The 25,572-nt window shown below is 39.2% G+C and overlaps 2 protein-coding genes across 5 annotated transcripts in view; both read left to right on the top strand.

Annotated features, from left to right (window-relative positions):
• galnt16 (UDP-N-acetyl-alpha-D-galactosamine:polypeptide N-acetylgalactosaminyltransferase 16) overlaps positions 1 to 18,349 on the top strand; it is a 43,324-nt gene extending 24,975 nt beyond the window's left edge. For both annotated transcript variants that reach the window (XM_044375837.1, XM_044375838.1), the window contains exons 6-15: positions 4,159 to 4,280; positions 9,072 to 9,159; positions 9,567 to 9,651; positions 10,775 to 10,878; positions 11,930 to 12,056; positions 13,077 to 13,169; positions 13,688 to 13,771; positions 14,484 to 14,610; positions 15,627 to 15,743; positions 18,187 to 18,349. In XM_044375837.1, coding sequence (XP_044231772.1) covers positions 4,159 to 4,280; positions 9,072 to 9,159; positions 9,567 to 9,651; positions 10,775 to 10,878; positions 11,930 to 12,056; positions 13,077 to 13,169; positions 13,688 to 13,771; positions 14,484 to 14,610; positions 15,627 to 15,743; positions 18,187 to 18,330 — 1,091 coding nt within the window. In that variant the 3' untranslated portion in view covers positions 18,331 to 18,349. The remainder of the gene's footprint in view (positions 1 to 4,158; positions 4,281 to 9,071; positions 9,160 to 9,566; positions 9,652 to 10,774; positions 10,879 to 11,929; positions 12,057 to 13,076; positions 13,170 to 13,687; positions 13,772 to 14,483; positions 14,611 to 15,626; positions 15,744 to 18,186) is intronic.
• A 4,500-nt stretch (positions 18,350 to 22,849) lies between these two features.
• Positions 22,850 to 25,572, top strand: part of numb (NUMB endocytic adaptor protein) — a 43,088-nt gene continuing 40,365 nt past the window's right edge. The window contains exon 1 of one of the 3 annotated variants that reach the window (XM_044375030.1): positions 22,850 to 23,153. The gene's annotated coding sequence lies outside the window, so the exon portion shown is untranslated. The remainder of the gene's footprint in view (positions 23,154 to 25,572) is intronic. The other 2 variants (XM_044375032.1, XM_044375031.1) reach the window with 2 other exon arrangements.

Genomic DNA, 25,572 nt, shown 5'->3' with positions numbered 1-25,572 from the left:
AATAGACACTGATTTTCACCATTTAAAACATCACTTGTAAACATGTTCAGTCCCTCGTAATTAAACTTTAGTGGCTTCTTTCTATTTTGCAATGATGTTCAGTAATCATATAAAGAGAAATCCATTATAGAAGAGGCAGAGAGACCGCATTTTTCTGTTAACAGTCGACTCAGGAGAGCAGGATGCAACGCAGCCATCTCGAAAAACTCTCCTCGCTTTCCTCAATCATTCTTTCCACCTAAATACAACCCGTACCTGGAAGCAACAACTTCAAACCTGCTCACTCGCCGAGGCATTGTTGGAAACAAAGGCAATAACAACAAATTTAGTAGAGGTTGACAAGGCAAGGCTGAGAGAGTGGGTGCATCAATCAACACTCCAGCCATATAGTATTAGACTTCTAAAAAATGTGAAGGACTTGCAAGAAAGATTATAAGATAAAGGGTCAAAATTGTGCAGCGGAGGTAGAAATATTCTGAAATGTAGTTTCTTAATATGGGTCAAGCTCTAAAAACACATCCCACTTTACCAATAATGCAATTCGACAGCATCTTGCATTAGACCTTCCCTGCCTGATGTCTTTCAGAATCAGGTTTATTGCCAAGTAAGTTTACACATACAAGGACTTTGCCTTGGTGTTGTGGTGCATGGTAATAAAAATGTACAAGAGAGAATACAAGTATGATAAGTCAATTAATTATAAATGATATAAAACAGAAATTTACTATAAAATATGCCAAATATATTCTAAACTAAAAAGAGCTATTAGAGTGTAAAAAGAAGAGAATGTACGAACATTGACCCAGAATGTGCAAATGTTCATAGTGTAAACATATATATACAGTATATACAGCATATGCAATGTGCAAACGTGTAAATAATAATTTCAAACTCTCACAACTTGTGTGTTTGTGATGCAGACTTTCTGTTATACATCCATAGTCTCCTAAACCTAAGCCAGGATACTCAAGGAATGTAATTTGAGTAATATTGTCAAAATTGACAAAGCCACCAAAACCATAAGCCATGTTTAGTTTGTGACCTCTCATGACAAGTTAAGCAAACAAGTAAATAAACTTAAATTAAACAACTCAAACTCAAACACTTGCATTTAAAAGTGTCTGAAAAAATAGCAGCCAGTCCTCCTCCTCTCTTCCCCTCACATAGCGAGTGGTTAAAACTGTAATTTGGAGGAGAGGCTACAGTTAACCGAAAACCACAAAAAGCATCATATGTCCCCTTTAACATATCAATCTTTTGAACATCAGGCTGTTATGTTGGAAAGTCAAACTTCAGTGCTGTTGATTACTATTTATCGACCACCAAAACATACAGCTTCATTCTCACACGAAATGTCTGAACTACTGTCAGTCTGTTTTGCTAACCAGGATAGGATCCTTATAACTGCTGATTTTAATTAACATGTCGATAACATCTCAGACTGCAAAGCTATGATTTTATGCAACTTTTGCATTCTTTTGATTTTGCTCAACATATTTTTGGGCCAACTCACAACAGTGGCCACACCTTAGATTTAGTGATCTCTAGAGGTCTGAATATTGTTGTTGATAAGATTGTTGATACTAATATATCAGATCAATGTTTGTCTTTTAACATGACTGTCACTGGTATAGTAAAAAATGATACGGAGCGCCTCATTAAAGGATGCCATTAAGTTCTCCAACCACATGCGTAGTCAACCTCTCTCTGATGAAAACTCATCAATTCATGAAAAAGTAAATCACTTTAACTCTAAATTAAGATCAGCTCTCGACATAGTGGCACCTCTGAAAACTAGAAAGATATACGTCTGCTCAGGAAGGAATGCCGTAGAGTGAATGTGGAAGAAAAACAGATTAACAATCCACCGAGAGATCCTTATAAAATCCCTATGTGTCTCTACCAAAGCTTTACGCTGTGAGAGGCAGGCGTACTTCTCTAAGATTATTACTGAAAGCAGGAACAACCTCAGAATTTTATTTTCTACCATCGATCACCTTTTAAATCTTTCCCAGCTTTGTGAACAAATATGCCATGCTTCACAGTCTAAATGTGAGGAGTTTGCATCATTTTTTTTGAAAATCTGACTGTTAGTGCCTCTCTGGGAAATTTAAATTATTTTTGTTAAATTAGTGAAGGGGAACTCCATAAAATTATTCTGCAGTTGAAGTCCTCCACTTGCACCCTGAATGAAATTCCTTCTATTTTCTTTAAGGAGGTCTTGGTTAGTTTGATTTGTGATGTACTCGACATTGCTCTCTAGAGACAGGCATCTTTCCAGACGCACTCAAAACAGCTCTTGTGAAGCTCTGACTCAAAAAGCATTATCTTGACGCTTCTGCTTTGAGCAGTTTTGGGCCTATTTCCAACCTGCCTTATCTGAGTAAGATATTGGAAAAGGCAGTGTTTAAACAGCTGGATGCGTTCTTACATGGCAACAAGATTTCATGAAAAATTTCAGTACAGTTTTAAAAGGGGACACAGCACTGAAACAGTGCTTGTAACGATCTTAGAGTGAGATAATAAAAACGTTTCCATTCTTTTACTTTTTGATGTAAGTGCTGAATTTGATACAGTCGATCACAGGATGCTCCTAAAATGGAATTAGTCTCTCAGGTACAGCTCTGAACTGGTTTAATACTTACCTCACTGGCAGAAGTTATGTTGTTATCCTCAGTGACCGTGTTTCAGACAAGCATGTAATTTCTTTTTGGTATTCCACAGGGTTCTATTCTTGGCCCTTTACTGTTTTGTCTGTATATGCTACCACTTGAAAAAATTATTTGTGATTGTTGAGGGAATTTTCATCGTTATGCTGATGACACTCAGTTATTTATCTGTAGTGCCAGATGATACTGATGCCCTAAATCCCTTTATAAATTGCTTCTCCAGCATTGTACAGTGGATGAGTAATAATTCCCTCAAATTAAATGAGGACAAAACAGATTTTTTTTATAACTGGTAGCCTAGAAATGCACATAGAGAAAAGATATTAAGCAAACTTGGAAGTCTGACTCTACAGACTGGGTGTTACTCTTGACTCTTTTAAATCACATATCAACAACGTTACAAACATTGCTTTTTTCATTTAAGAAATATTAAAAGAGTTAGACTCTACCTCTCATTTGAGATGCCAAAAAGTTGAACCATGCCTTTGTATTTCTCACCTGGATTACTGTAATGCACTCTATACTGGATTACCTTAAAAAAAAAACACTGATAGGCTGCAACTTGTACAAAATGCAGCAGCCAGAATATTAACAAAAACCAGGAAAAAATAACATTACACCAGTTCTAGTGTCATTACACTGGCTACCTGTAAAGTTGAGGATTGATTTTTAAAATTATTTTACTTTTTATAAGGCCCTAAATGGTCTAGCACCTTCATATCTCTGTGATTGCTCATGTGAGTATGTTCCAAACTGTTCCCGTAGGTCATTTAGTGCTGGCTTGCTCAATGTACCGAAAATGAAATTATGGTGAGCCAGCTCTCTGTTATTATGCACCAAAGGTTTGGAACAAACTCCCATCACAAACAAGACAAGAATCCTCTGCTGATAATTTTAAGAAAAATAGTTAATTTCACCTTTTGTAAACATCGTAATTATTTGATATTTCTTTTATATTTCTCATACTTGTCTTATACTTTTTATATTTTATGCTTTTTATATTTTGTTTATCATAATCAACTTGTTTTTATTACTAGTATTATAGCTGCAAGGGTTGTTCAGAAGTTGTCCACTTGCATATTTTGGATTGGATTTCAGCTTGAAAATGTTTGGGTGTATTGGAAAAGTTTATATTTCGAGTAAAGGATGAGCCACTTGAGGTCTCCTGAGGGGCAACACAGTAGGAGGGGGCCTTTAAGAGATCAGAGCTAAAACAGCCTGTTTCAGACAGAGGCTGAACTGCATAAGATAAATAAGGAGTTTTTTGAACTGTAAATCATGCATCCAGTATAAAAATATAGACCTGAAAATGTGCATGATATGTCCCCTTTAAATCAGTGGAGAACCTCTTTAGTAGGTACCAATAAAATGCTTTAGTTTAATGTCAACATTTCCTTTTCAACATAAGTTGGTAAAGCAGTATCAAAATGTTATCAAATTGTGGACTGGTTTCAGAGTTAAATGTCATTTCTCCTGTGCTTCCGTTCAGGTCTAATCCGATCTCGAGTGCGAGGAGCCAACACAGCCTCGGCCTCTATCTTGACCTTCTTGGACAGCCACTGCGAGGTTAACACCGATTGGCTGCAACCGATGATCCAGCGAGTCAAGGAGGTACAGACTCACATTCTCACAGTCTGCCGTCATTCACACTCTCCAATTAGACACTTAATACATGCAGCTCTCTCTCACACACACACACAGTCTCATACATTCACAGCACAAGCATGTATTTCGGAGGTGGAACACTTGCTTCATTTTTGGCTGTGATGTAATGCTTCAGGGGATTTTGCTCCTTTTCAGGGTAGATTTTATTGGCTGTGATGCAATACTCTGGCACTGCATGTTGTTAAATAAACACTCAATTTGTTCAGCTGAGATTTAAGTCATTGAATAGCAGATGTCACACTCCACTTTGCCACTGCTGGAAAGAGTATGGTGCCATTTTCGCAACCAATCTGTTTTCCACTTGATTCCTGAGTGTTTTACTACATTAGCTGGTCTGTTTTGTGTTGCTGCAGTGGTTTGTGTTGTGCATGGTGGCAGCATTTACCATCCCTCCAGGCTGCATGCTGGGCTGTTTACTGATCAAAGCTGTCTTTTTTTTTAATGCAGTGGGAAGATTCCTACAAATTAAATTATGCAGCCCACCAGGGATACTACTATCACATCCACACATGAAGGTTTTGCAATTTCACAACAGGATGAAATGCAAAACCAGCCACCCTTCATTAGGGGGATATTTTGCTCTGTCATTTTTAATTTCACTGGCATTTCCATGTGAACCTTCGGGGGCATTTTGGCTGTGAGCCCTCACTTTCTGCTTCACACTGCTTTTGTGTATTAATTTCACAAAGTCATACAGGCGAAGCGCACACAGCATATAAATACACATATTCAGAGACATGGAGCATCTGCAGCGATGAACATTTGCACCTACTGAGACATGTCTGGTTTGATATAAAGCGATGTAGCTGTGAAAGAGACGTGCATCACTCACTAATGAGTAGCTAATAAGCTGTTTGCTGGCTGTCTCCTCCCTCTCTTGACTTTACTAACCTGTGACTCGGCTCCAACCAGCACAGCTGCTTCCCAAATCCCCTGCCATCCCCCATCACAGGCAACCATCCCCACTGCCTCTGCAGCAGGAGCTGTTTGATTCCACATTTTTTCTCAGTAATCACTTCTCCTCTCATGTGTGCTGCCGCTAAAGTCTGACACTCAAGACAGAGCTTCTTCCAGCGTGCCTCATTTCTTCGTCCTCTGCCTTTTTACCGTCTGGTTTTAAGGAAGCGCTGCAGCAGCCTTGATACACTATTTATTCATAAGACTCTATTACAAAAACAACTTTATTCACAGACATTGAGCTTTCTTATCAGCTCTTTCTCCTCCTCTTCCTCTTCCGCAGCTTCAAATGCCTGTCAACTCACAAAGAATACAAGACACAATGCTGCTGTTTAATGAAAAGAAGAGTTGTGCAAAAAGTGTTTATTTACACCATTAAAGAGTAAGCAGTTGCTTCATTGAAGGACAAAAGTGTGCTGTTTCTCTAGAAAGTACACTGGACAATAACCTAAACTAAACATCCCCTCAGAACGTCTGTATGCAATAAAAGTCATATTCAAATTCAGGAGTCTCTGCTCTGCTAATGTTTTATTCAGAGGACTCTACACATTGCCAGTGTATCCACATTGTGTTTGTGTTTGCGTACACTCACCCTTGGCTCTGGGCAGCTGTGACTCATCCAGCTTGCATTACAATCTTTTAGTGTGGCATTCATGAGAGTGTCGGGTTGAGTGATAATTCACCAGCTCCTCAGTCCGGCTGCACCCGGTCGGTGATTCATTCATCTTCCCGGGACCACACTCTTGTGTTCATAAAGGCCACTGAGAGCATGAATACTGATTAAGGATCACTGTCCAGTGTGTTCTTTAATGCAACATAGTGGCACTTGTCATTTTTTAGGGGGGAAAGTGCGTTAATTTAATAGCAATTAAGTGACAATGACAAATACTGCAGGATCAGAGATTTAAGCTCTGTTAATGATACATCATATCAGGTTATAAGCACTCTCTCCTGCTTGGTCAATGTCTGAATTTAGGTGATGTTTAATACCTCTTTAGTGACTTAAAATTGAATCATTTTTTCAGACAATGGTGAGAGATTATACACTCAACAAAGAGCTGATAATTTGGCAGGATGGGCCGTATGTTGCCCCTCTCCCTACTTTTTCCCGTCTCTTCTCATGATCACCATCTAATACAGTGTTTCATAACCTCTTTGGTTTGCGACCTTTGAAATCAAAGCTATGTATACTTGTGGCCACTCATGCCCACTTGCCAGTTATGACTTGCTTAACCTCATTTTATTTGAATAGACCCCTGCAGGAGTAAAATTATCCAGTATTTCACAAGAAGAAAAAAAACCAAATGAAAGCGGGAAGCGTGAAAAAATAAACAAAACTTTTTGAAATGTTTGTTTTTCTGCTTTCCAATCCTTTTGCAACCTTTCAGATTAATCTTGTGGTGGCCCTGAGACCCAAATTGGCAGCTACTAGTCTAATCCATCACAAACGCATTGCACAAATTGCAATTTTAGTTTGCAGAACTGAATCACAACTGAAGCAGAAACAATGTCTTTGGTTAAATGAAATCTAAATGGATCAAGACTGTTTTTTAAATTAGCTCCACATTAGAGACAATCCAATGAAAAAAGCTAAGTGAGTTTTAACTGTAGTCAGACAAGCCTGTAGCTATTTATACATGCTAGCTAGCAGGATAATGACTTGCAGTGCATAACTGTGACATTTTTTATTTACTGTATTGTTTGACAAGATTTTATTTGAATCATTCGAGATAAGTTGCACTTTGAGATTTTACTTGATCTGCTATTAATATTGTAGCGACAGCCTTCATTTCACATCATACCCTGTGCCAGACTGAGCAGCTTGTTAGGTTTGCTGTTTTATGACTGTTCCAATTTTCTTAGTGTCTGTTCAGTATGTGGTAGTTTTGTGTTGATAATTGCCCATTTTGTGCTGGTTTTAGTTTGGTGGCTTCTATTTTTGACTTCGGCTGTATTTCCCAAAGTGTATCTGAATCTCCTGTGTTGGGTCGACAAAGGTGAATGACTGTGTTTGTCTCTCAAAACATCTTGTGCACTACAATATTTCTGCCTGCTGCATCTCTAATATTGTAGTGAGAGATATTTTAGTGTACAATAAACAATTAAATATCTCCACACAGTGAATGAGTACCGAGCATGTACAGTAGAGAACATGGTTCAAGGCAGGAAAACAGAAGTCTGGCTCTTGACCTTTAGCCCAAGCTGGACACTGTGTCCTCTGTTGGTCTCTTACTCAGAGACTAATGAGACATTACAGTGCGATGAAGCAAAGGAACGGAGATCATTACACGTCAAATGACATTTGGAAATTGTGAAATTCAGTGTGCAAAAAACACATTTCCAATTACGGAGGGTAAAGCGTTTTATTCTATATGGCTCAGTTTTCAGTTTCCTTTTTTTTTCTGTCCTGTAAATATTTTCATGATGCCCTTTTCCAGAGCGATGCACTGTACTGTGCAGTAGGAGATTAAGCCTATTCTTTTATCAGCAATATTAAAAGCAGCCAGATGTAAGAGACAAAATTACAGCACCCTGACACAGTAATAAATTCAGGCACAGAAAGAGAGAACAAAAGAAAGATAGAGGGTAGAGATACCAAGAGATCATGAGCGACATCCATTTTAGGAGTGCAGCCTCTTCAAGCATTCCCAAATCACAGAGGCTCATTAAAAGCCTGATAAATGTCTATTGCTTAAAGCTGTCGAGAGCATCACTTTTCAAATTGCTCTCTGGCAGAGTGGCATTTCACACTTACTCTTCCCCCGCACGCTTTAGTGCAATGAACACGAAGTTCACGACAGGTTCAGTCTCTGAGCAAAAAGAGAGGGACGATGGCTCTAATTGGAAACAGCCATTTGGATTGTCCCGATGTTAAGCTGTCTGACTACACGAACACACACGCAAACACACACACACACTATGGGCAAACAACAGTGTTGGCACAGACACACATTCACAGACAAATGCAGACTCACACACATATCAACACAAACACGACACAAGCAATCAAAAGCTCTCCACTCTGTCGTGTTTACTTTTGGGTTCATGTTACTTCTCCAGCAAGAAGTGGTTTCATGGTTCAGAGTTCATTTTCACGAATTCATGTCCACTGTGAACTGTGCACATTCAGTTGTGCTTATCCTTTACACAATATAAGCAGAAAATGACCGGTACATTTATTTATTTATATCATTAAGAATTTTTATTAAGATTTAACACAGAACACAAGATATTGCAAGGTGAAAACACCACGAAAACCACTAAAAAAGTCAAAGGTTACAGTCATTTTAAGCATATTTGTGAAGCGTACTCACCAGTTTGCCAGAAAGAGGGAGGGGTGCTTTATTTAATTTTAAAGTAATAATCATCTCCCCTTATCAAAACCATAAGATCCAAACAGTTTAGTCACACACTCCAGCGGGAGACAAATTCATCGATTTTTACTCCTTCAGACTATTTCCCTTCTCCGTGCTCTTTGGTAGAAGGTGAAGCTGTGCCAGAAATTCTTACTGCATGAAATCTGTTATTAAACAAGCTGTAATGCGATCCAGTGGTAATTATTTAGAAACACAAGGCTATTGAAGTGATCTTAAGTGATCCGCTGAATCACCTCTATGATTTAGATGTTGTGGATTGTAATATATAGAAGATACATAAAAAAACACCTCTTGTGACGTCCGTCCTTGCAGAGCTGTTACAATAAAACACAGCATATAAATATGTCACATGGTTTCTAAGAGCTGTCTCAATGTGTCTGTCTGTCCTTCTCCTCCCGTGCAGGATCATACGCGAGTGGTGAGCCCCATCATTGACGTCATCAGCCTGGATAACTTTGCCTACTTGGCTGCATCCGCTGACTTGAGAGGAGGTCAGGACACAACACACAAATCATATACACACAGCTGCGTCAAGGAAAACCCCTGTTTCATAAAAGTTCGTTATGGCACCGTGATCTCTGCCAGACCATTCCAAAACCCATGACAGCCAGTCCAAAGTCAATGGAAATAAAGTTCTTGAAGATACAAAGTTTTCATTCAACAGCAGTGGATTTTTAAAAAAGGGGTTTCTACTATGACTTGTTGCTATGATTGGTATGAATATTAAGTCAATTTATGAGGTGAAATCATACAATTTTCAGCCAAAATCAGCGGGAAACGCTTATCTGTGTTCTTGGCTACTGTAGGACTGTTGTCTGACCAAGTGATAGTAAATTTGACTGCTGGATCTGACTTTCTGTCTCTCTCGTGCTCTCTCTCTCTCTCTATCTCTCATCAGGATTTGACTGGAGTCTCCACTTCAAATGGGAACAGATTCCCATCGAGCAGAAAATGGCGAGGAGTGATCCCACGCAGGCGATCAGGTACATCGCTCAGTATCCAGTATAGTCATCTGGGTTATAGATATACATTAATATATCAAAATATAATGTAGATAATGGAGACAAAAACCTTTTGTACATGCATATACTATAATAAACAGACATTCCTCTGCTCAGTGAACTATAAAAAGGTCAAATTATGCTCAGACCATGTTAGTTATTCTTAATAAGTCTGATGAAATTCTGTATTTTCTTGTTGTCAACAAATATGAAAAGTTCAAACTGACAATATGGTTGTTCATCTCTCAATGTTTTTTGACTTCTCTACCCTGTCTGTGGCATTCAGGCCCAGACCCATTCATTCATACTGAAGAGATGCAGTAAATCTTTAAAAACTGACTACAAATATATAGTTTCATTTTTACAGCTGGGCACTGTAGTTGTTAGGAAATGTTACTCAAACAAAAGTAAATTGTGTATTTGTAAGGGTTCTGTTTTCAGTTGCGGATTAATGCTCCAGTGAGTATATCTGACAGCAAGACAATGTATGTGGCATCAACTCAAACTAAACTACGGTGCCCATGTTTGTTGTAATGAAGGAACACGTCACCCAGTGCAACAGTGTGGTTTATTGGTGTGGATGGTCTACAGCTCAGAGGAATAACTGGCTACACAGAAAATGCTTGTTAGTTGGTCTTTTCACTGGTTTTTGTTCACAAAAAGAAAATAATTTAAATAATATAAAACTTTTTTGTGCCTTTCTTGTATTTTCTGTCGTGTGGGAACACTAGGGATACCTAATGGTTTTCTTTGCTTTGCCCCTTTCACATCTCACTATTGCAAATAAAGATGGAAAGCTTATAAGAGTCCAAGCTTAACTACTTACTTGGGTTTGTTGTTTTCCCATAGAAACCATTACAACTCAAACAACTTGAAGTAAATTCAAGTATGACAAGCTCTATAGAATTATGTCATTTTCAGGCTTAAAAAAGCTTTCCAAATATGATTTGATGCACCAGGAATGTATGGTGATAAAATCCAAACATTATTTTGGAGATTGAAGTCATTGTTGGTTAGTTTCTCCCTTTAGGCTGTAAGTCTTTCCAAATAAAAATGAGTTAAGTGCAGAAAATATAAATGACTCCTTTCACTCCCCGTTCTGCAGGACTCCAGTCATCGCTGGTGGGATCTTTGTCATGGACAAGAGCTGGTTCAACCATTTGGGCCAGTATGACACCCACATGGACATCTGGGGAGGGGAAAACTTTGGTGAGCTCACTGATGGTTTCTCAACTTTTACTGGAATCAAAACATTACTTTTTATTAATCATCCTGTACAAACATCCTACTCATAAGATAAAACAAAACCAAGCTTGATCTGCTTGTAAAGTTCAGACAAGGACTGTAAATATTCCTGGTTCTAGTGTGCCTGGCAGTTAAAAGTATTAAGAGTATATAAAGGGTATTAAATTTTGATATGAGAACTTCCCTGGAGGTGGCAAGAAGAGGAGTAGAAGGAAAGATTACACACTAACTTTACAAAATAGAAAGCATACTAACTTGGAATATTGTGTGAAATCCCTATTTTTAGTAGTTGTCTTACAGTGTTCCTTTGTTCACTATGATGAATATTACTTTATTTGCAAAAATGTTTCTTAGGAATAAAGAAATGAAAGCTTATTTTCCCATTAACTACCAAGCAATAAAACTGTCAATTTTAATGTCCTAATTTTATGTATTTTGTTATGTTGCGGCATGCCTCTTGGCTCACGGCTCTGGACCACTGCAGATGCTTTTGGATGCTGCAGAGGTCCAACAGCCCACGCTCCGAAATGCCAAATGTGTCCTTGGAATTTGTGGGGCAGCAGAGTGATAAATTATCCGCTACAACAGATTTCATACTGCTGATTTACAGCTTATAGCCATCTGGTGCATAAAAAAAAATGTGTCAGGTGAACGTGGCCAGACAGATATTATATATAAGATAGACGGATGAAAGGATGGATGGAAGGATGGATGGATAGATAAACAGATGGATGTATGGACAGACTGATGGACATTGCATTGACTTCCATTCATTGTGGACAGCCTAATCCAAACCCAAACCTTAATATAACCTCAATTCATACCTCACCCTAACCGTAACCAGGACCTCAGAAATGATGTTTTGCCTCATTAGGACCAGGCTTCGGTCCTCATGAGGAATCACTGGTCCCAACAGGGTCGGTGTTTATACCAGAAAAGGTCCCCATGAGGTAACAAAAACACATGCACACACACACACAACTTCTTGTCTCATTTTGTGTCTGTCGTCCTGCAGAGCTTTCTTTCCGAGTGTGGATGTGCGGAGGAAGCCTGGAGATTCTTCCCTGCAGCCGTGTGGGTCACGTGTTTAGGAAACGGCACCCGTACGACTTCCCAGAAGGCAACGCTCTCACCTACATTAAGTGAGTCGGTTGGTCTGTTACAAACCTGTTATGCTGTCAGCTGTAAAGTGTTATAACTCTGCAAAAACAAATGACCAACTGCTGAGAAGTGTTCTGCCTCATGATTCAGTACAGTTCAGCTTTTAAAACCAGTGGGAAGTTAAGTGCTTCACAGGCAAACGTTTGGTGACCCGAGTGGCAGTGAGATATGTATGCATGACATCATTACCCAGACAACATGTAATGTGAAAATAATAATCCATCAGATCTTTCTCTTAATATCCAGGATGGATTGAGATGCTAACAAAGATCTAGTTTTCTCTGGATGGACAAGAGCAGAGCCAGTCCTCATGGAAACGATATGATTCTGCACAAAAACCGAAAGATAATTAAATAATTTTATAGGGAATTTTTAATCACCCTGAATTTTGCACAGTCTCTGCTGCATTTTCCCTCATCTGGCCCTCAGCAACAATATGCTGATTGTAAACTTAAGTAGGTCATCAGTAAGTGAGGTAATCAGTCTGTTATCACCACTTTTTAGTATTCAGCACTACGTACAATCTGTGCAAGGTCACACAGATACTGAAGTCTATCTGTATTTCTTTTTAATTAAGTAAGTAACCACAATAAGATACAGAGCAAATAAGGTTTATTTTCATTTTTTGGCCGGTCAGCAAAGACATTGCCGATATAAAGATGATCCCTGTTGGGAAAAAAAAAGGTTGGAAATCCCTGGACTGGAAGTTTAATGCTGTTAGGAAGTTTTTTATTTCACTCTTAAGTTTTAGTGTTTTCTATCATCTTGTGAACACAGAACAGATTGTTATAAAACAGGCCCAAACTGTTTCATCTTCCTGTTTGTCTTCACTTGTTGCAAATACAAGATGCAGGATGAACCTACTGATGGAGATGGAGATGTTTTTCCCAGTGTGGATCTGGTGTCTGAAGGCCCCCCGTGTGTTATTAAAGTTGACTGCAGGAATGCCAGCAGCCAGTCATTACTGTGTCTGAGCAGGTGTTGTGTTTGTGTTCACGCAGGAACACCCGACGGGCTGCTGAGGTGTGGATGGACGAGTATAAACAGTACTACTACTCTGCAAGGCCGTCAGCCCAGGGCAAGGCCTTCGGCAGGTTTGTCCATTATACTGTCACTCTCTTCTATCAAATTACAGCACAGACAGCAGCCCAGATACAGGTTTGGTTATGTTTCATACAGGATAGAGCCTCAAGTATTTTGTCTCTTGTGATAAGAATAGAAGTAGTGAGCAGGATTTCTTGAATTCAATATTTTATATTCTTATGTGCCCTATTTTAAGAAGATTTGTATCCATGCTAACACCTTTTAATAAAACCAGAAAAACACAAGGGAGCACTCTCAACAAAAAGCCTTCTCTGGTATTAGGAGAAAGGAGTTATTGTAGTTTAACACTATTCATAAGATCCCCATTAGTTGAGTCTGTAGGTGAGTTCTCTTCATCAACAAGCTGCTGACTGTGGTCCTCTGGGCTTCGTTGGACTGATTTCTAGTTTTTTACATCTAAAACTTTCCTTCTCTACTGTGTTTAACTTGCTCTCTTCCTCATGCCATCCTTTCCTTTTTCCTTTCCCTCTTCTCTGTCTCTGCATCCTTGTATGTTTTCTTCATGCAGCATCGCAGACCGTCTGACGCTGCGGCGGAAGTTGAACTGCAAACCTTTCCGTTGGTATATGGAGAACGTCTATCCTGAGCTGAGGTACGATTCACACAAGCTTATTGTAAAGAGGCACGAAGTTTAAATATATACGCAGGCTATTCAGAAGTTGCTGGATGATTTGACTGACGCGTTGCTATTATGCAACTCTTAATATTTATTTTGTTGTGTATGTTATGTAAGACCAAAGAGAGCCAAAGTTGTCTTCCAACATTAAAAACCAACAAATGGAAAGTAATGTTCACACATGTTTATTTTGATTAATTATCTAAGGAGACCAAGAGGCTGAAGTGATTTTCATCCTCCATTTCATTTCAAACGAAAATAGAATAATTTAGAGAAGGAAACTCCTGTGATGATTAATGCAGCTGGAATTAATCTCTTTTTTCCCCTGGCATGTAAATCCAGAGTAATCTTACAACCCCCCGGGGTGTCATGACCCCCAAATTCAGAACCACTGATGTAAATATATGTGATGTGTATGGGAAGCTCAGTGTTCATCCCACTATCTTTTTTCTCAAGCGAAGCCTCCGCCTCTCTGGCTGCATCTGCCCCGAAGCATGCCTCCAAATAACTGTGGTTTCTCCGATTGTAATTGTATATTTTTATAAGTACATGTTGTATTAGGGCGGATTACTTAGTGGTGCGATTCAATTACTCAACAGGGCACCCAGTCAATTCAGTCCATCTGTTCTTTATTGTTGTAACAAGACCATTCACCGGCCTCACTCCTCTCTGTCAACGGTTCCCTCAGGATCCCGGAGCAGGAAGCAGTGTCCAGTGTGCTGAAACAGGGTGGTTTGTGTCTGGAGACCCGTGGGACAGACGGCCTGGGCCTGGCAGAGTGCAGGGGTATCGGAGGCAACAGGCCGCAGTCGCAGGTCAGGACACGGCCACAAGGGGGAGACAATGGGGGGGGGGGGGGGGTCATACACTCAAAGTCAGATTTATTGCCAGAAAATATAATTAATATGCAGGATTTGACCCGATGACAGAATATAAAGTCATATCAGGAATGAATGTGCTGATATGAATATACAGAAACAGGGTCAGTGCGCAACCTCAGATTCTGTGTAAATGGTCCGAGCGACAGTTAAAAGAGTTGGTTGTTTGAACGTTTACAAACCGTAATGACTGTATGACTTAAGGGACTCGTTAAAAGTTCTGCGACAAATGAAGATTAGTTGCTCAGCTTAAAAGTTTTAACTAGCTTAATTTAGTTTAATACTTTACTAGAAAATATGACATTTTCATCAACATATTTCAACTTGAGGTCTTCCAGTCTTCTCAGTCTGTGGTCTAAATGAAAGTTTGGCTGTGTTGCCGGGTTACAGAGCCGATAAACACGTCATTAATCACCACACAAGGAAGTATATGCCAAACCATAGTTTTGAAAACATTGCAGTAGTCACTTTTCATAACAGTTATCATTAGGTGTTTGTAGCCCGAAAACGTATAAATAAAGGCAAAAAAATTACGAAAATATGTCTCTATGTCAACAAGGAAACAGGTTTTTAGAAAACAAACTCAAGACCAACTTGGCTAAATCGCTTACTTTCCAAGATGTAATCCCAACCAAGTTCCCTGAAGAAGTAGAGTTTTACGGGTTTATGATTTATAGTTGTAGAATTGTGTAATAAATGTCCTGTACACAGCTGTAACAGTCAGAGTTACAAGCACAGAGCAGGAAACCAGAGTCTATACCAGACATGTTAGAATGCGTGACTTCTTCATTGTGGAATTGTTTTCGATGACATCCACATTATTTACATGATAATGACTGAATGAATCTTTTTTTCCTGCAACACATCTTTTCCTCGATTTTAAAAAATTCTTTCGAACTTTTCACTGAGAGGACGGCTGTCACCATGGTTACCAGTATTTCTGTATTTCGCAGAGATGGGAACTGATTGAGCCGCTGATCCGACAGCAGGATCTCTGCCTGGCCATTATGAGCTTCACATCGGGGTCAAAGGTCAAGATGGAGCCCTGCAATACAAAAGAGGCCAGACAGGTAAGATTATGAACATGTTTTAAGTTCCACAATACATTTAAAGTGGTTATAATTGACATTTTTCATATTACCACTGTATGAAATGAGTGTGGCTCATAGTGATGAACCTACAAAGGATTATCAGCGACTCTGCAGCTTCCCTCAGCTTTATAGAGTTTCAGCTCATTCTTAAGCTGTCCGGATGCAACTTTACTGTTCTGGTTCACTCTCAGCGCCCTCATGGTGTCATTTTTGGCCGCTGCAGGTGGAGAAAAAGCTCTAAAAGCCCTAACAAAGTTAACATAAAAACAAGCAGGAATGTGTTCTAATCTTCTGCTGTCTGTCATTTTATGAGAAGACCTCATTTTTTCCAAACGGTTATCTCATTTTGGAATCAAGCTGTTCATTTGTCCTTGATGTGCCACTCACAGTGTCGAACTCAGACATGAAAGATTCAGAGATAAGAGGCGGTTCCAGGGCAGGTTTTAAGCAGCGTGTTGATGACGCCAGGAGGCTGAGACAGTCTGAGCGGCCATATTGCACTGAGTTGATTTTACACGTGCAGTAGAACAAGCGCTCCCTTAACCTCAGACCCCACCCTGTTGCTTCCTCGTTCTCCCCTTTTGTGAATGTTAAACACTCACATCCCATGTGGACCTGCGCTGACTGCATGGTTGATTTATGGCATCGAAGAGGGAGTTATTAACTCAAACCATGTGTATGAGTGTGCGGGACACTGGCCAGGCCATCCTCTCATCTCTCTGCAGGCCCATCACAATCCTTTGAGAGTTCTTTGGGAACCTGCCCATCAGAAAGTAACCAGTTCTGCTGTGGGAGACGTTTGGCTTCTCTGTTCTGAGCGCTCAATCCACCAAAGAGGAAAAAGTTACTTGTCATTTTGACTTTATCTGAATGAAATATTTACCTAAATGTTTAACTCTTTGCACCTTTTTTAAAACGCAAGTATGTAGACATATTTCAACAAAAGCTGAGTTTAAAATGATGTTGACATAAGTGTGGTATCGGGCTGCTCCATCATCAGTATAACAGAGGTGTTTCCCTGACCACTGCTGCAAAAAAAAAAGTTTTGCAACATTTTATTTTCTTACATTAACTTTTTATTGTATTATTCATTTTTTTGAAAATAAACTCTTGATTCAACTCTAAAAGAATTTCATTAGTTTGGGGTTCTCTGGAGAGATTAGGTCCAATGCGGGTCTAAATGCTGTTTCGGAGGCTTGTCCAACAACAATAAACATAATGAAATACTCCAAAATTCTTTGGCACAAACTCATATTTCAAAACTCAGAAAACTGGCTCAAAACTGTTGCCTGTCAGCAGCGTCATTACGAGTATATCAGTGTCTTTATCTGCCTGCAAAAACCATCATATCTATTTAATCACACATCACATCACCTTGTGGTTCATGTTGCATCAACACTAATCATTGTTTATACTCTGAAATTGCCTCTCCTTCTCCTCCTCCAGTAATCCTACATGTTTACAGTATGTGACACACACATAATAACACTTTACATAAGTTAAAAGGATCATACACACACACACACGCGCACTCTGCCTCCTCCAGGATTTTAAGATTAACCCCTCGTTCACCTCCACACTTTAATAAGCCTCCATATGGCTCCTGAGATCTGCATTTGGTGCTGTCATGCTGAGCTGTTGCTATTTAATCAGCGAACCATTTATATCTGATGATTTATAGACGGCCTGTTTATGGGGAACACACCTTCTCGCTCTCTTTGCTTTCGGTCTCGAGGTTCTTGACGCACTTGCTCTGACACTTTTACACACAGAGACTAGACTCCGAAGAATCTCAGTGGAAAAGAATATTAGATTTACGAGGATTCAACAAAATCAAACCTACTTGATACTCAGTGGAAAAATATGTTACTTCAAAAACTCATAATATGATGTGTTGGTTAGCAAGAACTGAACCTATGCTTTTGAATATCTCTCTTCAGTATTACAATTGAGATAAAAATTTAATTCAGCAGCTTTTTCACCTCCATATTTTTTCCAGCGAGGGTTATAATATACACTTTTAGCCTTTTGATGACAAAGCCACTCCCCAGAGCTGGAGCCTACAGTCTAATATACATCATTGCATTGTTACTGAACTCAGTAACAAATGTGACAGGATATTTTAGCAGCTAAAACAAATTGTTTCTTCTCTTGTGGGATGGTATGTGCTGTGCAATGCAGCTGGCTGTACTCTGATTTTTCCACTGTGAGTGCAGCAAGTCAATCATTCATGTGATTACAGTAATCCAGGTCTGATTCAGTCCATTATTCACCACTAACACAAACCTCCTGTGCTGATACACATCATTTATGAGTATTTATAATACAAACCAGAGAATGTGCAAGGACGTCTGTTTCTATAAAACTATCTGAGAGAGATTAATTGATATTTTTCCGTCTTTTTCCTTTTTTCGCTCTGCAGAAATGGAAGCCTAAAGGCACCGCTCTGCAGCACATGGTCAGCGGCCTCTGCCTGGACAGTCAGACCCCCACAGGCCCTCCAGTCATCACACAGTGTCGCCCCCAGGTGGCCAGCCAGTCCTGGGAGCCACAGGTGATCATCTGAGCCATGGCGGGCAGGGGGGTGGGGGGGAGGGAGGGAGGGAGGGGAGGGGACCCGGCCTGCAGAAGGACTCAGAGCATCACATCTGCACACTGCCTGTCGCCTTGCAGAGGGATGAAAGGAGTGAGGCTGAGAACTGGTCTTTTGTGATGTCAACTTCAAGCTCCTGCTCATTGTGTTTTGGTGAGAAGAGCGTCGCTAAAAACATTTTTAGGCCTTGCTGAGCAAAACTTCAGAGGTCTGTTGTGTACAGTGCTTCATCCTTCAAGGATGCTGCAGTTCTTCTACGTAATCTAAGCTTTTCACTGAAAACTGTTGCACATCTCACTTTTTATTTTCTTTATCTTTCCTGGTCAACAGTTTGCTTAAAATTGGAATAGTGATGATTGCCTCGAAACAAATGAGTGCATATTGTACTGTAGCAAATGTGTTGAGGTGCACCTGATCTACTCTGAATGAAAGTCACCGCTTGTCTTGTTGCCTGGTCGTAGGTGGAGGCATGTCTGATGACTGTGTGGACCGGAACAGCTTTGTGTATAGCCAAGTAAAATCTGAGCTTTTTTATTGCTGAACAGCAGTTTTGAAAGCACCATGCAAAGCACTGTCAGGAACATTATTTATTGTTTTGCATGGTCGGACCCAAAGAATGTTTTTTTTCTGTCTCTCTACAAAGTTTTATGTAAATATTTGAAGCAGATAATGGCTTGTTTTTTGTGTAAAGTACTCTATATGTTGTTTGAAAAATAAAATGTGGTAACAAAGAAATTCCATCTCTAGCTCCAGTGTTGTGGTTATTGTTTCTGAACCTGATTTTGATATCAAATAATGTTGCAAAAAAAGGACTACCTTGCCAAAATACAATATCATCTGAGCATGAAATATTTATTATTAAAAGATAGGTTTGTCTTAAAACAATAGTCAGGTTCCTAAATGAACCCTGAAATAGGTTTTGCTCACTTTAATCATTCCTCCTGACCATTTGAAAATCACCTTCAAATGTGCAACGGGGGACAAAATCCACAGTCATTATCTGAAGATAATATGAGGCTTCAGCAGTCTGAATCTTCCACAGTTACAATGTTTTTATTAAAAAATGATTTCTTTGTGTCTGGACAGACAGTGTTTTCCTGTGCAGCTGTAGTGAATTATAGTAACAAAAAGATGGAATTTGGCACTAAAAAGACTGCAGCATTAAAAGATATTGACTAGATTTGACTACTGTGGGTGGCTTTTGGGTCCCATCACTTGCATTTTAAGTGTATTATGAAGAGATCTCTTAATGGCCAATATGAACAGGAGGAATGATTACAGCAAGAAAAATATGTGTCAATATTCATTTAGGCATCTGACTGTTGTTTTAGGAGAGAAAAAATAAGAACCTATACTTAAATACAGTGAAAACTAAAGAAATAATTTAATTAAATTTAATGGTTTTTGCTGCTCTTTTAAGTAACCATGAGTGACAGCTACATATTTACATGTATCCACAATTATGATCCACAAATATTCTTACTTCAAGATTTGAGATGTTTGCCAACATTACATGCTAATGTGCAACACAACATGATGACTGTGTTACATACTAAATGTTGCAAAACCTTTTTCATATCACATTAGCTACACGTAAATACAGCTGAAGCTGACTAAGAGCTGTGTCGACAAATAAGAACTGAGTAAAGTCTGACAAGTTCTGAGTTTTAATAAAATGCCCTCTGTACAAAGAATAAACCCTTCTGAGTAACACATTCTCACTCCCACTCTCATCAGACTGAAAATTGTTTGCCTCACTAGTCATGAAGATAAAAAGATATTAAATTCGTTCCTTCATTTTTCACCCATTCAATTTTTTTTTCCCTCTGGAGTGAAGTTGAGCACTGCTGTCTCATTTGAGCTGATTTCGTTTATACCTTAATAAAGGTTTTGCACAACCACACTGGTGTTTTAATCATTTGGATAAAGGTGCAGGTTGTCCTGCTCTAACAGATGCAATAAAACCAACAGCAGGGATCTTTCACAGCCGATAAACTACAAAGAAGATTTTGGCTTTTCGGCTTTTGATATTGTTTTGTATTGTAAAAACTTATTTACAGTGAGAACTTCTTGAAATGTAATTGTTTTGCTCATATGAGTGAAAGCAAAATGTATCAATATTTAAACATCTATTGCACATAACATGTCACAAAAGTGAATTTTAAATTAATTACAAATAAGGTGTGAAAATGGCTTCTCCACACAGCCTATCAGAGCGGTCTAATCAAGCATAATAAGTAAAAACACCTGTGAAGGTGAACTAGGATGTAGAGGAGCTGCAGGCTAAATGCCACATTACTGAACTTACACATAATGACCACGAGGGGGCGAAATATCCTCACAGATCAGTGAAAGTCTCTCCAGCAACATTTTGCCTGTCTTGACCTTGACAGGTTGATGGATGAAGGCTTGTTGTAAAAAAAAAAAAAAAAAAAAAAAAAAAGGATTCATAAAGAAGATTGAGTTTAAGAATGAATGAATGACAGAGAGGAGGAGAGAGAGAGGGACAGTGTGTGTGTGTGTGTGTGTGTGTGTGTGTGTGTGTGTGAGAGAGAGAGAGAGAGAGAGAGAGAGAGAGAGAGAGAGATATTCATAACTGGTGCATGGTACAAAGAAATACATTAGCATGACAATCATTAGTATAACAGGCTCGACAACTTTGTTAACCAAAGTTCTTTTTTTTTTCCCTCTCTGTTAGTTTTGTAACCATCTAGGTCACAAAACATGCCACACTGCAGCTTAGTAGGCTCCAAAACTATGCGAGGAATGCGACTTAATGCTGATAAACTTGTGGCCTTTTAAAGTGATCAAGGTTTCATCATCAGGGGAGGAACAAGAACAAGGCAGAAGCTACATTATCATCTCTTTGCTTTCAAGTGTTTATATGAAGGTTTGATATGTGCAGCGGTGGAAGAAGTATTCAGAACCTTTACTGAAGTAAAAGTACTAATACAACAATGTAAAACTACTCCATTACAAGTAAAAGTCATGTTATATTTTTTATGTTATATTATCCATTGTGTCAAATCTTCATCTGAAAAGTAACTCAAGCTGTCAAATAAATGTAATAGAGTAGAAAGTACAATAGTTCCCTCTGATATGTAGTGGAGTTGTACTTGTACTTGTAAATTGTTCTTAAGTTCAGTACTTGAGTAAATGTACTTAGTTGCTCTCTACCGTTGGATATGTGACAATAGATATAAAATCCATATTAGTTTCTTTTTTTAAAATACTGTAGAGTGAGAAGTGACAGTCATTAAAACGTGATTGCCATGTGGGGCTAGGAGAAAAATACAGGGGGATGTTATAACTGCAGTATTTTTAAGCTGTGTGGATTCAAAAGTCACTGTGTTTGCATATCAGGCAGATAAGGAATATGTGATGAGGCGCTGGTCAGGTGACTGACATGTACCGGACACTCACAATACACACATTATCTCTCTCGTCTTTGCAAGGTGAATAGAGCTGGAGCAGATAACCAAATTCCAGCCATGGCCCCATCTTTTAATTAAAGGAATGAGGTGACTTTGGTCCACGGTGCAAAATTAGACAACCTGACCGGACACAACTAGCTAAGACACTATGAAGATTGGTGGTTCCCAACCTAGAGTTGGGGACCCCAAAACATGGTTCCAGGGTGAATCTGAAGGGTAACAAGAAGATTAAAGGGATAAGAAAGAAAAAACAACTATTTTTGCATAACATTATGTTTATTTTCTGACTTCACTCACATTTTTTGCTTCTGTCTTGTAAAATATTGGATGCTTTATCCTAGGTTATTTAGTTTTATCTCAAGGCTGCATGAGACACTGAAGTCATGTCCTCTGTATTTTGTTTTTTTGAGAATCCAGGGATTTTTTTTAGCAAAGGCAAATGTGATGTGGAAACTTGAAGCCTCCAGTGCACATATACTGAGAATATACTGAGAATGGATTTCACAGTGAAATAGGAGACATCTTGTTACCAGCAGTTACACTTGTGAAACGAACAATACTACTCTCACCTCTTTGCACTATTTGTATCCTGTTTACATTTCACAGAAACAGTTTCACCTGTGTACAGTCATTACTTGTGTCAGCCAGCCAAATTCCTTGTATGTGTAAACACACTTATACTAATAACTATGATTTTTTATTCTGATATTCATAGATTTGGAATTTTTAATGCGGGAGAAAGAGTAGATTATAAGATAATGTAACTTTTTTTGTAGGAAACACATATTATTATTCAAAGCAGTTTTATATACATGTTAAAACATATCTGAGGGTATCTTTAAACTCGTTGCAATAAAAGTGGATATGTTTATATCCCAAAATGTTAAACTATTCCTTTAAAAAAGAACTGCATCTAGTTAAGTTTTTCTGATCGGGTGGGGTATGAGTTTCGAGGTGACTCATAATAACCAGCATTTGTAAAATCCTGGCAGAGGCCCTGTTTGATTTGTCATCCAGCAGCTGATCACTCCCTTGCAGTGATAAGTCTGATGCGGTGGAGGAGCTGTTACTACTCTGAATGTGTTGTAAGTTTGATCCAGGCCGCACTATCAGCTATCGATCACCTCCAATCTGCACGCGCCCGACCAATGAGGTCGCGCGGAGGCGGTCCGTTGCTAAGGAGGAAGTTTGGTTGAGCCTCTGAGTAGCAGCCATTCAGCGGCGGTGGCTGAAGCGATTGGACTGCGAGCGTCTCTCCCAACACTTTCTGTGGAATTTGAATTATTTTGGCACGGCACGGTTCGTGAGAAATAGGTGACGGCATTAACGGGGGCATCTTCTGGGTCGCAGCGGTGATCACAGGTAGGTTAAAAAGGTGTAACGTGTGTTTTAATCAGCCTGCCCGGTAAAGCTTGTTAGCTCACCGAGCTAAGCAGCAACTAGCTTGTGTTTTTTCGGATGCGGCACACGCAGCTATGTTAGCTACACGGCTCTTAGCTCCCCGCAGACCCAATTACATGGCATTTAGCTCGCTTGCTAACCTGACTAGATAACAGAATGAGGAAAATGTAAGCAATGAGGCTGTCTGGCATCTCTTACGGGGTGCATGGAAAGGTTTGACTCTCCTCTACCCAACGGGCGAAGACGTTAGTTAGCTAGTTAACGATACTCAACTTACCTGGTTAACTTAAAGAGATGAACGTTACTCAGCAAAATAATGACCCATATCGGGACTAAAATGGTGTAATAGCTGTGAGCTAGCACATAATTTGTCATATCGTTTTCAGATTGTCACATGAATTACTTGTGTAATATCATCGTTACTAATGTATGCTGGCATTAATTAGGGTGTCTTCATTTGCAATTAAGTTTAGTGACATGGCAAGTTTGTAAAAATGTGTTGACACAATCGAAACATATTGTTAAAAGACAGCTTAGACATTCAGCAACCAGCTATCATACAGGTTGATTGGCTTGAAGATAAATAAAGTGTGACTCATAGTCTTAACACTGGATTTTTGTGAAGTGTGATAATGTGCCCCAGATTCTCTTATATGGAAGTGATATCATTGCTGGACCTTTTGGGTTTGTACTGTATGGGAGTGTGCTCCTGGGAACAACAACCACAGAGCAAGAGATTTCCATTCTCGCCTGCTGTCCCTGATCAGATAAACATCAGTGGTCAGATTACCTTCCACATGCAGACTTAACAAAGTAACTCTGTGATAGATTGTATGTGATTGCCACAGCAGCACACCCATTTGACAAAAACATCTTGTATAATGGACAGTCACTGACATTTGCAATGCTCTCATGAGCCATAATTGTTAAGCCATTACTGCTGTGTCGATGAGGACTGTGACATGAATTAATACAAGCTGAGATATCTATTTTGGCTCATCTAATTTTTAACACTAGGTCTTATACGTATTTGCACATGCCATCATGTAAAACTCCAGTGTGAAATCTGATCGTTTAAGTCTGTTTAAAAATGATGCTACTTGTATTTATGTGTTTACTTAACCTTTATTTTACCAGGCAAGACGGCAAGAACAGTTTCTTATTTACAATGATGGCCTTGCAAATGCCAGAAGACACTTGAAAGGGAGTCAAGGAGGGTAGGGAACAAAAAAACAAAGAAGAATGACTAATTAATCAAACAGAAGTAAAACAATTAACGTATGTTTCATAGGGGTGCAACAAATAAATATTTTCAGTGTCGATTGTTTTGCCAATTGTTTTCTAAATTGACCAATTAATTGTTCTGCCTATAAAATGTCAGAAAATAGTGAAAATGCTTATTATATTGTCTCAGTGCCCAAGATGAAAAAACTAAAGAGATTCAATTAACTACCAGAAATGGCAAAATGCATCAAATTAAAAAAGATTAAAGAATCTGAACCCAACAAATACTTTACACTTTTGCTTGAAAAATCACTGAAATTAATCTTTTTTTTTTGTTGTTGATCAGCTAATCGATTATTTGACAATTATTTCAGCTCTGATGTCATACAGTATTTATGCAGATGGTTTAAGGGTTTCCTAACAATTAGGAAATTAGATATAACCGTTAGGCAGGGGAAGCAGTGTAAGAAGAGAGATTAATCATTTTGCTGTTTTTTTTTCTTTTGGAAATTCGTGAAAGTAACTCTCGGCTTGACTCATCTCACAAAATGAGGGAGGCAAGATTGGCCCTCTGCCACCAATCCCACTGTGCAAGTCTGTCAGCTGTTTGAGAAAGAAGGAGAATGCAAGAGCAAGACTCTGTCCGAAGCTTTGTGATTCACTCTGTGGGTGAAACTAGCGTTACTCCTAGCAGCTCACTCTGTTCTCAAAGGAGAGGCCCATTCTTGGCAGCAAGCCGTACATGTGAATGCTGAGTAGTGATGCAACACGGGTAGATAAACTTGCTGTGCGATGACAAAGCAATCAAAGGGCTTCATTTTTGTCCCCTGATAGCAACAAGATAGTGGAGCTTCTTGGCGCTTCTGGTGAAAGTAGAGTGAATCCGTGATATCGGCTTAGCTTTCAGTCCTGTGCTAACTGAATAAATGTGAGATGACAGGAATGGGAGGTATGACTCTAACTTCTTTTTCAACATCAAACAGTCTGGGTTGCCGCAGTTATGTCTGTGACCATCTCACAGTTTGCTCACCTGTCCCTTTTATTTGTCATGTTAATCCTTACTTCTGGCTGCAGCTTTGATGCGGGCCATTGAACGTGCTTTGCCGATGGCGTCATCCATAACCCGTGCTTGTTGTCAACATCATGGTACAATAAA

This window comes from Thunnus albacares, chromosome 15, assembly GCF_914725855.1.
Source record: "Thunnus albacares chromosome 15, fThuAlb1.1, whole genome shotgun sequence".
NCBI classification, from domain to species: Eukaryota; Metazoa; Chordata; class Actinopteri; order Scombriformes; family Scombridae; genus Thunnus; species Thunnus albacares.
The sequence above is the reverse complement of the archived record's forward strand: the minus strand, read 5'-3'. Positions and strand labels throughout refer to the sequence as shown.